The sequence below is a fragment of the Ambystoma mexicanum genome, chromosome 6q (genome assembly GCF_040938575.1).
Source record: "Ambystoma mexicanum isolate Mex_15411 chromosome 6q, UKY_AmexF1_1, whole genome shotgun sequence".
NCBI lineage: Eukaryota > Metazoa > Chordata > Amphibia > Caudata > Ambystomatidae > Ambystoma > Ambystoma mexicanum.
Window position 1 is genome coordinate 274921325 of NC_090937.1, and position 13534 is coordinate 274934858.

General features: G+C 47.1%; 1 protein-coding gene across 2 annotated transcripts in view; it reads right to left on the bottom strand.

The window, feature by feature from the left end:
* FAM13A (family with sequence similarity 13 member A) overlaps nt 1-13534 on the bottom strand; it is a 2868510-nt gene that overhangs the window by 2759498 nt on the left and 95478 nt on the right. The window contains exon 1 of one of the 2 annotated variants that reach the window (XM_069630744.1): nt 5920-6288. The exons of the other annotated variant lie outside the window; for it this stretch is intronic. Within the exon in view, the coding sequence (XP_069486845.1) occupies nt 5920-5946 (27 nt within the window). The 5' untranslated portion in view covers nt 5947-6288. Of the gene's footprint in view, nt 1-5919; nt 6289-13534 lie in introns of those variants that run through there. 2 annotated transcript variants of the gene reach the window in all.

Here is a 13534-nt window from a genome sequence, read left to right on the forward strand (position 1 = left end):
ATGCAGTGCCTCTGACTTGAAGTGCCAGGCAGAGTGGGTAGATAGGCCGGGCTCCAGCTTGATCCGCGGCGTTACTGGGGAGTAGTCTGAGAGTGTGCGAGGTAGTAACTGTGTTTCTATGCCCCTGCCCACTAACCCGCTCGATGTGAGGAAGAGGTCTATTCTAGATGAGCTGTCATGTACTGATGAGTAAAAAGTATAGTCTCTTGTGTGTGGGTGGAGTGCTCTCCACACATCACAGAAGCCCAGTGAGACCACGTGTGTGTGTAAGCGGTTGGCTGCCCATGACATGGCTCTGCGGGCCATGCCGGATCTCTCTAGATCGTTGTCTGGGATCAGGTTCATACCCCCCCCCCAATATAATTGGGACTGTGATATATCTCATGAGTAGGGTGGTCACTTCATCAAAGAATTCGGGGGCGTCGATATTCAGGGCATATGTGTTAACGAGTAGGCATTCCACGTTGGCTATTAGACAATGAAGGATTACATATCTACCCTCCGAGTCTATGTAGCTAGTGCGCAGTGAGAATTCAACCGATTTGTGGACCAGGGTGAGCACTCCTCTGGACTGAGTGGAATACCTTGTGTAGAACCTTTTGGAGCCCCAGGTCAGAGACAGGCATGCTGTGAGGTGCCCTAGAGCGTGCGTTTCTTGAAGGAGTAGTATTTTAATTCTGTGTCTCTGGGCATATGCAGTTATCCTGCGGGCTTTGGTGAAGTTGAAGGTGCCAGAGTGTCGTACCCAACTTGGCAGCACCAGCCAGTGTGCCGAACAGGGGCACAACTGAGAACCAACTGCTAGAATAAGCATTGCAACTGCAGCGGGGGTCGCCACTGCCGTGTTCCCAATTTAGCAGATAATGCGGTGCATCAAGCACCCCTATTCACTCAGCGGCAATTTATACACAGGGTTACAAGAAAAGCATTATGGTGGATGGTAGCAGACAAAGGATAAGGATGTCATGATTGCGGCATGATTATTTGTTGGGAGCCTGTAGGAGGGACAGAACACCGAGGGGCCCCATCCATGCGTGTGGCGGTGACAGCGAGGGATGGGGTATAGCCCGCCACAGGCAGGAGCGATCACACGCTGTTGTCTGTCTGGCACAGATGGTGTATCGTGATATCGGTTTAGAGGGAGGAGGATCCCACGTCGGTGGCCATGAATGTGCCCGAGAGGCCCCTCTCTTAATAGGAAGTATCAGCCGCCTTAGTCATTGTCCATTGGGTCGTCTCAGTGGGATCTGTAATTCGATGAATTTTACTGCTTCGTCCGGAACCGTGAAGAAATAGAGTTTGTTGCGATGGGTACATTTCAAGCATTCCGGGAAGAGCATTGCATATTCAATTTTCCTTTCGCTGAGCATTTTCTTCACTCCATTGAATTGTCCGCGCTCTGCCTGGACCCCCACGGAGAAGTCTGGGAAAATTCTGATGGTTTGCGAATCTAGTCTCAGTTCACCTTTCTCACTTGCAAGGCGCAGTATGTGATCCGATCCCTGTAGCTAAGGATCTTAGCAATTATCGGTCTGGGAAAGTCAGCTGGTTTGGGGCGGGGGGCCAACGCACGGTGCGCCCGCTCAACTGTGAAGAATGGTGAGAGCTGAGGGTTGTCAAGGAGGTCCTTGAGGAGGGTCTCCGCCGCCAGTTCCATCCGACCCTTGAGTGCGGACTCGGAATCCCCACAATGCGGATATTATTCCTGCGTGATCTTGACTCTAAGTCATCACACTTAGCCTTGACATTCTTCATGTCGCGTACCAGTTCCGTAACCGTGTTCTGGAGGGCAAGCACACCCGTCCTCACTGGCCCCAATTCTGGTTTCTGCCTCAGTTATCCTAGTACCGTGGTGGTCCAACTTAGTTCTTAGTGAGGCCACATTCGCATTTATATCATCGAGCTTCTCATGAAAGGAGGCGAAGTTCTTTGCCATGGACTCCATCATCGCTGTGAGGTCAGGCTGAGAGGGGTCTGGCGGTGATTCTATGTGGTCATGGTTAAAGGAGGAGGAGCCCCCCTGCTCAGACCTGTGTGTTGACTTAGTGAACTTGTCCATAGCCCCAACCTTGTTGGCACCGCAAGATCTATTCGACATCCTGTAGGCGGGTGATGATGTAAGGGACTGTTTAAACACTGTTAATCGTAGGGATTCTTTGTTTTCCCTCCACCTCCCAGCACCAAAGCAACCTTCACAGTTTGTAGGATCATTCTGCTACAACCTTGTTGTCACTCAGCCAGCTATGTTAGGATAGGTTCCAGTGGTCTCTCCTTGTTTGAGACAGACTCCCCTTTCTCCCCAATAATGAAGGAAGGGTTGACTCCAGTTCTGTCTCTTAACCTTCCATAGTTTTAATTAAGGTCCCCCACCCCTGCAACAGAGAATTCTAGTTCAACCTACTCTTTGCACTGAAATACATTAAACAAAATGCTTAATTTGGAGGGTTTGAAAAGGAAATTGATCAATGTTTTACTCAACGTGATGGTAAGGAGGTTCAGGCACTCGAAATGAGTGTTTGATGAGTGCTATGCAACGGATTAATGCTACAGAGTGAAATGGCAACTATTAGGACCTCCCTGATGGTGGAAGAAAAGAGTATGACTTCCATTTGAAGTGGAGATGGACAGGATGAACTCAATACACTTTCCTTGGAATTGTGTGCTCAGGATAGCTTTAACTGTTCTCCCTCTTGACACGCAATCACAGCTCATTTCCACTAAACATAGTATGTTTAAAGCATCCCATGTGAAATTGGTTACACCACATTTCACAACTGAGGTACAAGTGTGAAGAAATTGTCATACTCAAAGATTGACAGTAACCCTAGTCACAGAGTTTAGTTGTTAATTTGCCAAAGTTCTCAAGCTATTCCATAGCAGTAATTGGACGATTGTTATACTAAGGTTTTTGAAAAAGGGGGCGGGGAAGAGTACTGATCCCCGAAGAGGTACCACATCTGCCCTTGTTAGATGTGGTAGGAGATACCCATCTGCCAGACAGGACATGTAGTTCCCATAAACGATAAATGGTTAAGTGAAGTGTGGGTTGGTTTGTACACAGAGGGCTCCCAAAAACTCAGGACTAGCATGAGCAAGGCCTCCAGTCTCCTGTTGTGAGGTAAGTAGGTGGAGAGTTGGTGCCGGTATACCAGAGTCTCTAGAGATATCACCAGTGATTTAAGTGGTCCGGGGCCACGCCCGGCAGGCTCCAAAAAGTGAAGCTGAGCCGGGGCCCTGCCGAAGCCCCCCGATCCCGCCCCTTCACGGTAGGTCATTGTCCCGCGACGGCCGCAGCCGTGAAGGGAGATGAGCCTGCCGTCATTAAGTTAGGCAACTGTGACTGAAGGAAGTGTAGGGCAGTCACAGCTTCGCTCAAACTAGTTTGCACGAAGTTGTGGCTGGCACTTGTGTTTGTCACAGCTCAGGAAACGCACAGTGTCCCCACCATTAACACCCTTTTGTCTCCACTCCCCGTTGTGCCTTTTACAGCGTAAGGATGCGAGTAAGAATTCCATTTCAGCAGTGCATTGTAACAGGCACAACAGGAGTGGAGACATAAGGGTGTTAATGTTTGAGCCATTAACCCCATGGTGGAGACATTAGTTTCTGAAAGCCTTCACTTCAGGGAAAGCCTGTTTCATAACATTACATTCTCTGTGGCCCACTAACAGGTATCATGCACCTAAGAGCGGGTTTATTTGCCGACTACTCCATAGAAATTCCATTCAGTGTTTTAATGATGTATTAATGTTGTGTTCCCTTATACACTAATCACTCCACAAAACAGGAACTGTTGTCTTCATATCAGCTTTACTATTAGCTGTAACATTTCTACACCCAAACACTTAATTAAAATAAGAAACAAATATTATGATCTTTCAGACGTATTGAATAAGAACATTAGCATCAAACAAGCATAAAGGGCACCAGGTGGAAAACCATGACCGGGGGGAAAAAAAAAACTGCATCCGGAACCACATTGTGACCTAGGAAGACAGTACATCTGGTTAATGGTCTCATTTTGGGCCCCAACCGAAGCAAAGAAAATGAGTGATCCTAGAATCTGTGATTGCCAGCTCCCCCTTTAGTTTCAGTCGCCACTCGCCGAGACTGGTATATAGTGCCTTGGCAGTTATTAAAAGTGCATGGCAGAGTGCTTGAAGTTCCCTTACCCCCGTTTCTCTGCCCAAAATGTCATTTAAGGGTAGCATTAGCAGTCTGCGATGATGGTACTCTATACTAGCATAGGGACAGGCCAGGTTTCAACAGTAGTAGCCACAAGGAGTTTATATGGGATGTGGCGTAGATACAGGGCCCAGATTGGCAGCAATAGGAACAAGGTACATACCCCAGTGTAGACGTAAACACAGATTAGGCATCACAAGGGCTGTGTATGTAGCAGAGCTTGTGCTTTGAGCTACTGTATGAGTGTAGAAGCCATAAGGAACGTTAATGTCGCTGGCATGGGCAAGCCCCAGAGATGTGGAGCAGTTGGAAAGATGTATGTGCTGTAGAGGACAGGGATTAGAAGCTATAAGTAAACAGCTATCAAAAACGCAACCTGTCGCATTTCAGGTATGAAATGACGAGCCACTACTGGATTCTATGATTCCTTAACTTTGCATTCTGGTTCTTGTAATTTCTGCATTCACAAGAGGGGAGTCACAAAATAATCTCAGATGGAGGAGCCGTACTGTACACTGTGGGGCTAGACACTACTGTATACTGTACCATTATATCGCACTCTATGTCACTATTTACTACACCAGGACTTTAAGTGCTGCCGATAAGAGACAGTACAATTAAATGATTCGCCCAGGACCACACTGTTTGGTTGTACCAGTAGTGGTCCAGTATGCGCTCAGTTATGTAGACGAGACCACCTATGTTCATTTTTACATGCTGTTCTTAAGGCCACGACTTCAAGTTTCAGGCCACGCCCACCAGGCAAGCTATGCTCCCAAATGAGCCCCCGCCCCCTCAATTTCTTACCTCACTTAAAGCACTGGATATCACTTCTGCAACCACTATATTAGGATTGGAGGAATCCTCTGCGCTCTGGTTTTGAGAAGCAAGCTGCAAGACTAACTGGCAATACGATTTCTACCAGTGCCTGGAACTACAAAGAGGATAAGAAAAGGGCTTTGGGGTAGACCGGTTGTGTGGTGCCGGTCACTGGACTATACAGAAGAGAGGGTTGTGTGGCAGAGAAGATAAAATCTTGTCAAGTAACAACTTGAGAGTTCGGTACTTTATCCTCATGTGTTATTCTGTATTGATATTACTCGTTGGCGCGTTCAATAATACAAAATTATAAATAGGAACGACGGCACAAAAAACAGAGACATCAGAAATAGGGGTGGACAACACAAATAAAAACTGAAAAGAGGATACAACGAGTGGACTTTTTCCTGACTGATAGGCACACCAAAAGGCTGGCCTGGTCCGTTTCCACCCATGATGCCAGAGCGACTCGAGCCAGACATTGCCGAATCTTCGCTGCGCCCAAAAGCGTTAGCCACGAGCCAGGAGAACACCGTCCTTTTTTCATATCGAGCTCTGTATCTGCAACTTCACGGTACGAGTAGTTCACAATTCCCACCAAACGACCCCCAACAAAGCAGAGCCACAAAAGGGATTCGTAGGACAAAAACAATCGTGCTACTATTTACACGCACACAGCGACATAACTCCTCCCTCTACCTTAAAACAAGCCCAGAATCAGATACTGTAACTACGCAACCGTTGGCAAACTACACTTTAGTTGTGGTTTCTAAAACTGATGCTAAATCGGACACTTTAAAAAACAGTAAACGAACACGCTACTTTAAAAAGGTAATGCTGAAATCCGCAGATATCAGTAGTTGTATAACAAACACGGAAATGCGATTTGACACTAACGCAAAGTGTTCTACTTACACAGACTGCTAGAGCTCCTGCCCCCATCCCTTTCCAGGAGCTTTCGGCGACTGTGGCAGAGGGCACAAAATTAACAAAAAATAATCCAGAACCAGTGTTGTCTGTTCCTGCCACGCGGCACGTCTCGTAAAAAGACAATCAAATCATTAAAATCCCAAATAATCCGAAGGGTTTGAAGCAGGCTGTCTCTGAAGGGATCACCAAGGTCTGCGATTCAATCCCACATGGCACGGCTCAGGGAAATGGGATGAAATCTGAGCCAACGCCGTCTATTGGTAATCCCCGGGGAACAGGTGACTGGAGATTTAAAAACATTCGCATCTTTATTCAAACATGGACTCAGTCGTCGCTCGGAAGTGGAGCCAAGTTTACACAAGCCCACTGAGTTAAAAGCATCAACTTGTGTGTGAACGCATACGTCGCGCGCCCCTCCCACTCCTGCATCAATATTCCCCGACACACCTTCACTGCTCCTCCCACCCGCCCATGACAGCTCTCCGGGCAAGTAGGAAGAGAGCATTCCATTCCCATGTGAACACGGCGCCTCGAGTTCACTTATGCCATAGTCAAACGGTCAAACCATACCCTAGTGTGGTAGGGAGCGATATCTTTCTATATTTCTGGGATATTAAAAAGCAAATATTTTACAAACAGTCATTCAAATAATTACGATATACGTACCATAAGCAAAACCGAAAGGTGATCATGGGATGGCTGCAAGGTTTTGAATTACAGCCCACTGGCATTGTTCTGGGCAACCCCTGTACCATTTTTTTCAGGCAGCCAAGCCAATACAGAGAAAAGGGCATATGCAAATCAGGCTTTGTCCAACCTAAAAAACGATTCAAGCTATACCTCACTGTTGGGGAGAATTCCCCGAAAATGTGGTAATTCCTCTGTACCTTAGAGACCCCCAGCACTTTTGCTTGACAATAGGACTTTTTAATTTTTAACCTGGAGATAGTGAAACCTTTTTCCCACTCTCTCATGTATTTTTCTGTGATTTAACACGGTTTCTTTTGTTTTTGTAGCCTGACAAACTCCATAGACATCATCTTTGCATTGTGAGACACAGCACCTTCAGTGCAGTGGCAGAAGGAATGTCTCTAAGATTTCTCAAATGTTCAAATACCTTCTCTTGGATAAACTACTGTTTCCAAGAGCAGTGAAGTGAAATTGACTTTACTTACAATTTGTAACCTTCTAGACCCAGCACACACTATTTTACCACAGGGTGCTGGGGGGGTTACTTAGTATCCCCTTTGTCTAGTTTCTCATGAAACATTTTTATGTTACCCTTTCTACAGTTAATGGCTGGTGGCAGTGGTTTACTTTTTGCTACCATTGTGTGTTTTTACCACGGGCTGCGTTCGCAGCTGCAGTAAAGCACCCATGGGTGCCCATTTTGTCAAAATGGCCCGGTCTTTTTTCGCCATTTCTTGCTGGAAAGGTCCTTCTTGAGATTTTACTCTGCGCGCCAAACCAGGTTTGGTCCCTTTGTTCGTTTGGTCTTTGGTGGGGTTCACGGGTGAAGCCCACCTCTGGCTCCAGTGTGTCTGGCAAGGGCAGGAAGTGAGGGAGGTGCCCGAAACGCCCTGTGCTTAACACCTTGATTACAGGAATGCACCCAAAGGTGATTGGCTGGCTGGCTGTCCGGCAAGGACAGCCACCCTGCTGGGTGACTGATAGTTAGGCTGCAATGGATGGGAGAAACCTGCATAAAAGGTGAGGCTTTTTGGCTTGGAAGGCAGAGTCGACCACTGGACGAAGGAATCCGAAGAAGAACTTGGAAGAGACGCCTGCTGCAACTCCTGTACCGTTGGTTTGCCCGGTGAAGCCCTGCTGCTGTGCTGAAGCTCCGCATTCACCTCGACTAGAGAAGCCCTGCTTCTTCTCCTCTTGAGTTGGTGGGACCAATCAACTCCAAAGTGAACTCGTTTGGACATCCTCTCAGAGCTGGCTGTACGTCCGCTGCTGCTGCTGGAACCGAAGTGCCAGGGAGAGGAACACCAAACGGAGTGTATCACTTTTAAGTCGGACCCAAGCTTGTGGAAGATCCTCCGGAATCCCAGTAAGCAGGATTGACCAAGCTTGAGCCACCTCAACAGAATGCTGGACCCCAGATGCGAGGAAAGTCCAGAGTGGTATCCAAGAGTCCGCAGTGTGCTATTTGCTGAGACACGAGGAGCTGAAACCGCAAATTGCTGCTGAATAGAAGCTTGTCCTTTTCTGCCACTGACCGTCCCATTGCAGTGTAGGAGTCCTTAGACGTCCTCCCTCCTGTCCCCACGACCGAGGACCAGGAATAACAGGATCTACAGAGCTGCACAGGAACAGAAGCCAGCTGGAACCATTTCTTCTAACCAAAGGTACTGTAAAGTTTGAGAGGACTTACCTCTAGTTGTAGCATTACTTGACCTCAGTTTAGACTTGTCTTGGTTGTTTCTGTAGAGTTGCTTGCATCTTCTACCTCTCACAAGCCTCCCAATACTGTTTTTTCTTTCAGCTGCTTGTCTTATTTCTATTGGGGAATCAAAAATATTGTTTACAGATTGTTCATGTCTAAAATGTTAGGACCTATATTTTACAATGGTCCAAGGTATACCACATTGTTAATCTTTAGTCATCTCTCAATCTAGCATCGCTTTAGTACCGCATGATGATTGTGCCTGATCAGCTTGTCCACGTGTGGGAATATTATAAAACAAGCCATCTGTTGATGGCCTGTCTTACCAGTGTCATATCTACTGAGATGTGTTCGTGTTACAGTAGCAACCTACGTGTTTACTAACGTCATTCTACATGGAAAACTACAAAAACCTATGAGTATGGGTGATTGGCTCAGAGTGAACATCCAAGTATACGATCCATAGTAGTCTAAAAAGTGCGAATATGTGTTTGATTACTTATCCGGTGGGGCAACTAAGCCCTCCCCTAAAAAATGACCACTATGAACGTCACTAAATGTACGACGTCCCAATGGTTTACACAACTATAGGACCCCTAATTACGCAGTCCTCTACAATTGGTTGGCACTCTAACCTCCGTCAGTACTTTTCCACCTAAGTCTAGCAGCATGCAGGCTGGCCATCCAGGTGCTGGTGAGCTCGCTTTAACGACTGCTCCCCACCAATTAGCATATCAATCCATCATCACTTCAGTGGTCTACTGTCAAATAGGCTTTGGAAATCGGCCTTGAGAGTGTTCTTAGCTCTGAAAAATTCAGGGAGTGAAAGCATGCTCTGCCCTCGTGCGTAGGTGTGATCATCTTGTTCGTCCAACTTCATCCTTGCCTGTGACTGGAGACCATGGAATCGTGCTTCTAGTGCTTTTTAATACTATTTTTTAATAGACCTCCGACGTCTTCCTTGTTTTGTTCATGCCTTCTGAACAGGAGTTCTGTTATTTTACATGATTTGTATCCAATGTTAGTTTACTCAAGTTGGCAGACAAGGCTGGATGAGCCAAAGAAGCCAAGGTCTTATCTGAGTTTCACTTTGTAATTCAATTTGCTTTTCAACTGCGACACTCTGGAAATGAGGCTTTCTCCACCTTCTTGCTAAAGTCCAGCACTGCTATAATGCGTAGTAGAAACATCCATCCTTTACTTGTCCATATGCATATATGTCCATATATATATATATACATATACATATACATATACAGAAACAACCAAGACAAGTCTAAACTGAGGTCAAGTAATGCTACAACTAGAGGTAAGTCCTCTCAAACTTTACAGTACCTTTGGTTAGAAGAAATGGTTCCAGCTGGCATCTGTTCCTGTGCAGCTCTGTAGGTCCTGCTGTTCCTGGTCCTCGGTCGTGGGGACAGGAGGGAGGACGTCTAAGGAATCCTACACTGCAACGGGACGGTCAGTGGCAGAAAAGGACAAACTTCTATTCAGCAGCAATTTGCGGTTTCAGCTCCTCGTGTCTCAGCAAATAGCGCCACTGCCGACTCTTGGATACCACTCTGGACTTTCCTTGCATCTGGGGTCCAGCATTCTGTTGAGGTGGCTCAAGCTTGGTCAATCCTGCTTACTGGGATTCCGGAGGATCTTCCACAAGCTTGGGTCTGACTTAAAAGTGATACACTCCGTTTGGTGTTCCTCTCCCTGCACTTCGGTTCCAGTAGCAGCAGCGGACGTACAGCCAGCTCTGAGAGGATGTCCAAAGAGTTCACTTTGGAGTTGATTGGTCCCACCAACTCAAGGGGAGAAGAAGCAGGGCTTCTCTAGTCGAGGTGAATTCGGAGCTTCAGCACAGCAGCAGGGCTTCACCGGGCAAACCAACAGTCCAGGAGTTGCAGCAGGCGTCTCTTCCAAGTTCTTCTTCGGATTCCTACGTCCAGTGGTCGACTCTGCCTTCCAAGCCAAAAAGCTTCGCCTTTTATGCAGGTTTCTCCCATCCATTGCAGCCTAGCTATCAGTCACCCAGCAGGGTGGCTGTCCTTGCCGGACAGCCAGCCAGCTAATCACCTTTGGGTGCATTCCTGTAATCAAGGTGTTAAGCACAGGGCGTTTCGGGCACCTCCCTCACTTCCTGCCCTTGCCTGGCATTATATATATATATATATATACACACACATTGGCGCTTGCCGCAATCTATTCACTATAAAGCTAGCCCCAAGATTACTTTGTCTGCTTGCGTTTCTTTTGCATCTGTACATGTGTAACAAAGCGTGATGTCTTCATCTGTTTCTGTGGCATAAGCTTCTTCACCTTGATCCCAAGATCCCCTTACCCTCGATACTTTCTTGATGCCTTATAGAATATCTACATTCTATGGGCTGTGCATCTCTTCTAGGTACGTCAGTTCAGCTCTGTGTGACGTTTACTTGGTGATGGTTAGTGACGTCACCATTCTTCCTTACCATTTATTTGCTCTGCTTCTTCAGGAATCTCATTTAAACAACCATCATATTTCCTCGTATGCAGGTTGTTAGGGAGAATTCTCTGTAAAGGCTAATTTCCCAAACCTAGTGAGTCCCCCAGTAGCTTTGCTGGATTTTTGGGGTTTATTTTTTTTCTCCTGCTAAGAGTGAGACTCTTTTCCTCCCACTCTTAGACATGATTTGAGGTGTTCCTTTGACTTTGTATGTGTTCTATGGGCTATGGGGTCCTTTTCCCCATAGGGTTTCATGTGTTTTTTATATATGGGTTACACAGCACCCTCCGTGCCGTAACCCCGGGGTGTCGTAGCGACCCCCAAACATAGACTCCATACCCTGGGACCGACTACTGTCTCCCAGGGCATGTAAAGCCACCATTGGCTTTACTAGTCTCAAATTGTGAACAGAACCAGTACAAACCATCATATTGTGGACGTACTGGTCGGGGCAATTCGATTGCCCCGGGGTCTGTTGTTCGAGGGGGCACTGTCCAGTCCCCCCCGACCGAGTTTTGGCTGGTGGCAGTGGATACTACTTTTTATATTGGACCGCGAATATATTCCTATGGGATTTTCCCATTGTTCGAGGCTACCACTTTTTAATATAGCCTCGAACATACCGCCGGTTTATTCCGCCGGTTTATTAAATATAAATTCACCGGTTGGTATTTTTTGCCGAAACTTGGTTCCAAAATGGCGTTTGTGTTCGCTTCTGTGACTCCAACCCAAGTCGAGCCCTTTGTTCCACTTTTTGGCGGGCTTCTCCACAGAAGCCTCCAAAAGTGGTGCCACTCTGTCTGGGTACCACAGGGGGTGTGGGAGGGGGTTTAGGCACCCTGGACTGAGTTGCCTCGGCAACTCAAGTCGCACTCTTGTGTGATTGGCCCAAGTGGTGAGCCGCCTGGCTCACCACTTAGCATGTTTGAGTGACAGCTAGGCTGAATGAATGGGGGTTTTCTGCATAAAAGCAGGGCTTTGGGGACTGGAACTTCAGAAGTCGCCACAGGACCTAACGAATCCGAGGAGGGAGAAGCCGAGCCGACCTGCAACGACGACACCACCGGTGGGGCCCTGCTGAACCGTCTCACCACTTTTCCCGACGACAGAGGAGATCTCCAGCCCGAAGAGTCTTCTTCCTTTGACTGGTGGGGATAACCAGTTTGCCCGTCTTTTCGCCTTCCTGGACCATCTCGTGGCCACCTTGCCCGTGCCAAGCACCCCGGCAACCGGAATACCACGGTTTACCACTACCGAGAAGAAAAGGGTAACCTTGTAACCGGGAAACTCTGCGGCTGGTTTCTTCCCTGGCAGCGCAAAGACCTCCAGCTTTCCTCTACGTCGAGACCTCATCTTCCTCTGGACGAAACACAGACTTGCATCCGCTGCCAGGAACAACTGCCCCCGCTGGAGAGTTCTTCCCATTTTCAGGTACTGTGTCCCGCCTGGCTTCCCTTGCGACAGATCGTTCGGGGTGACGGTATATCCTCGACTTTCTAACCTGGGTTAGCCTGGGACCTGTTAACTAACTTTTCCTGACTTGATCTTAATCTTTTGTGAACTATCTGCCAAGACTCTTTGGGCATACCCCCCACTGTGTGATCCTGGACACATTTCGCTTGCTCTCTCTAAGAGTGGGCCTGGAATTTGAACGTCCTTGCTCCCCAGTAGACTTTGCCTAACATGCCTCACTGTGGTTCTTTGAAAAGTATTGAAATTTGTGTGCTTTCATAACTCTGCCTTTTACCGTCCCTTTTTAATAACTTATTAGAGTGCCATCTTATGTTAAGCGCTCACCTCTGTCTGAAAATAAGTGGCGTTTCTCATTAAGACTTGTCTAATAAGTAATCAGGGTTGTATATATATAATAGTGACTGTGTGTTGAATTTACTTACCTCTCTTTGTGCTAGTGTAATTTACAAGTGTGTCTTTAAATAATTATATACTTTTACACCAAAGCTCTGGTCAGTGTTTGCTTGTGCTACTGTATCTCTGTACCTATTGTGTATACTCTATATACTGCCTAACTCATCTTGAGAGGGGTCTGACTTCTCAGCCACAGCTACCAGGTAAATCTGGGTGGTACAGACTGCTACCAAGTGGGTTTACTGCCAACGACCTGTAGTCCTAAATCTTTTGCAGTGGTCGCTAAGGGAACTGCACAGGTTCCTGCCTAACACAGGTATGGTTTCCTTTGTCGTTTCAACTGCTCTGTGTATGTCACATCCTCTGATTTCCAACATACAGGCAATAGGAGCGGAGCGTGGGGGACTTGGCTCCTCCTCTAACCTATCATTGCATTGCTCCCGTTTTCCTGTGTTAGTATTGTATACAATGGCACACCCCTGTCACAGGTTTTCTATCAAACAAGCAGTTCTCCCTGAAGGGAATAGTTTTTTACCTGTAACTCCATTTCTCCAGCATTGGTATATTTCATGGATTCACATGCTTAGAATATTCCCCGTCGTCAGACTGGGAATCCTCGGTAAGTTATATAGACATTCCATAGAAAAAATTCCGACACTTTTGTGTCCCATCTACGTCGTTTTGGGCCACGTACGCCAGCGCCACTAGGACGTAGAGGTATAAATAGCCCAGCCCCCGCAGCTCCCTCAGATTTCGGCCCCCAAAGTAGTATGGGGGATCTCTGGTTTGCATGCTTAGGGGAGGCCGGCGGGCGCATGTGAATCCATGAAAGATACCAATGCTGGAGAAATGGAGTTACAGGT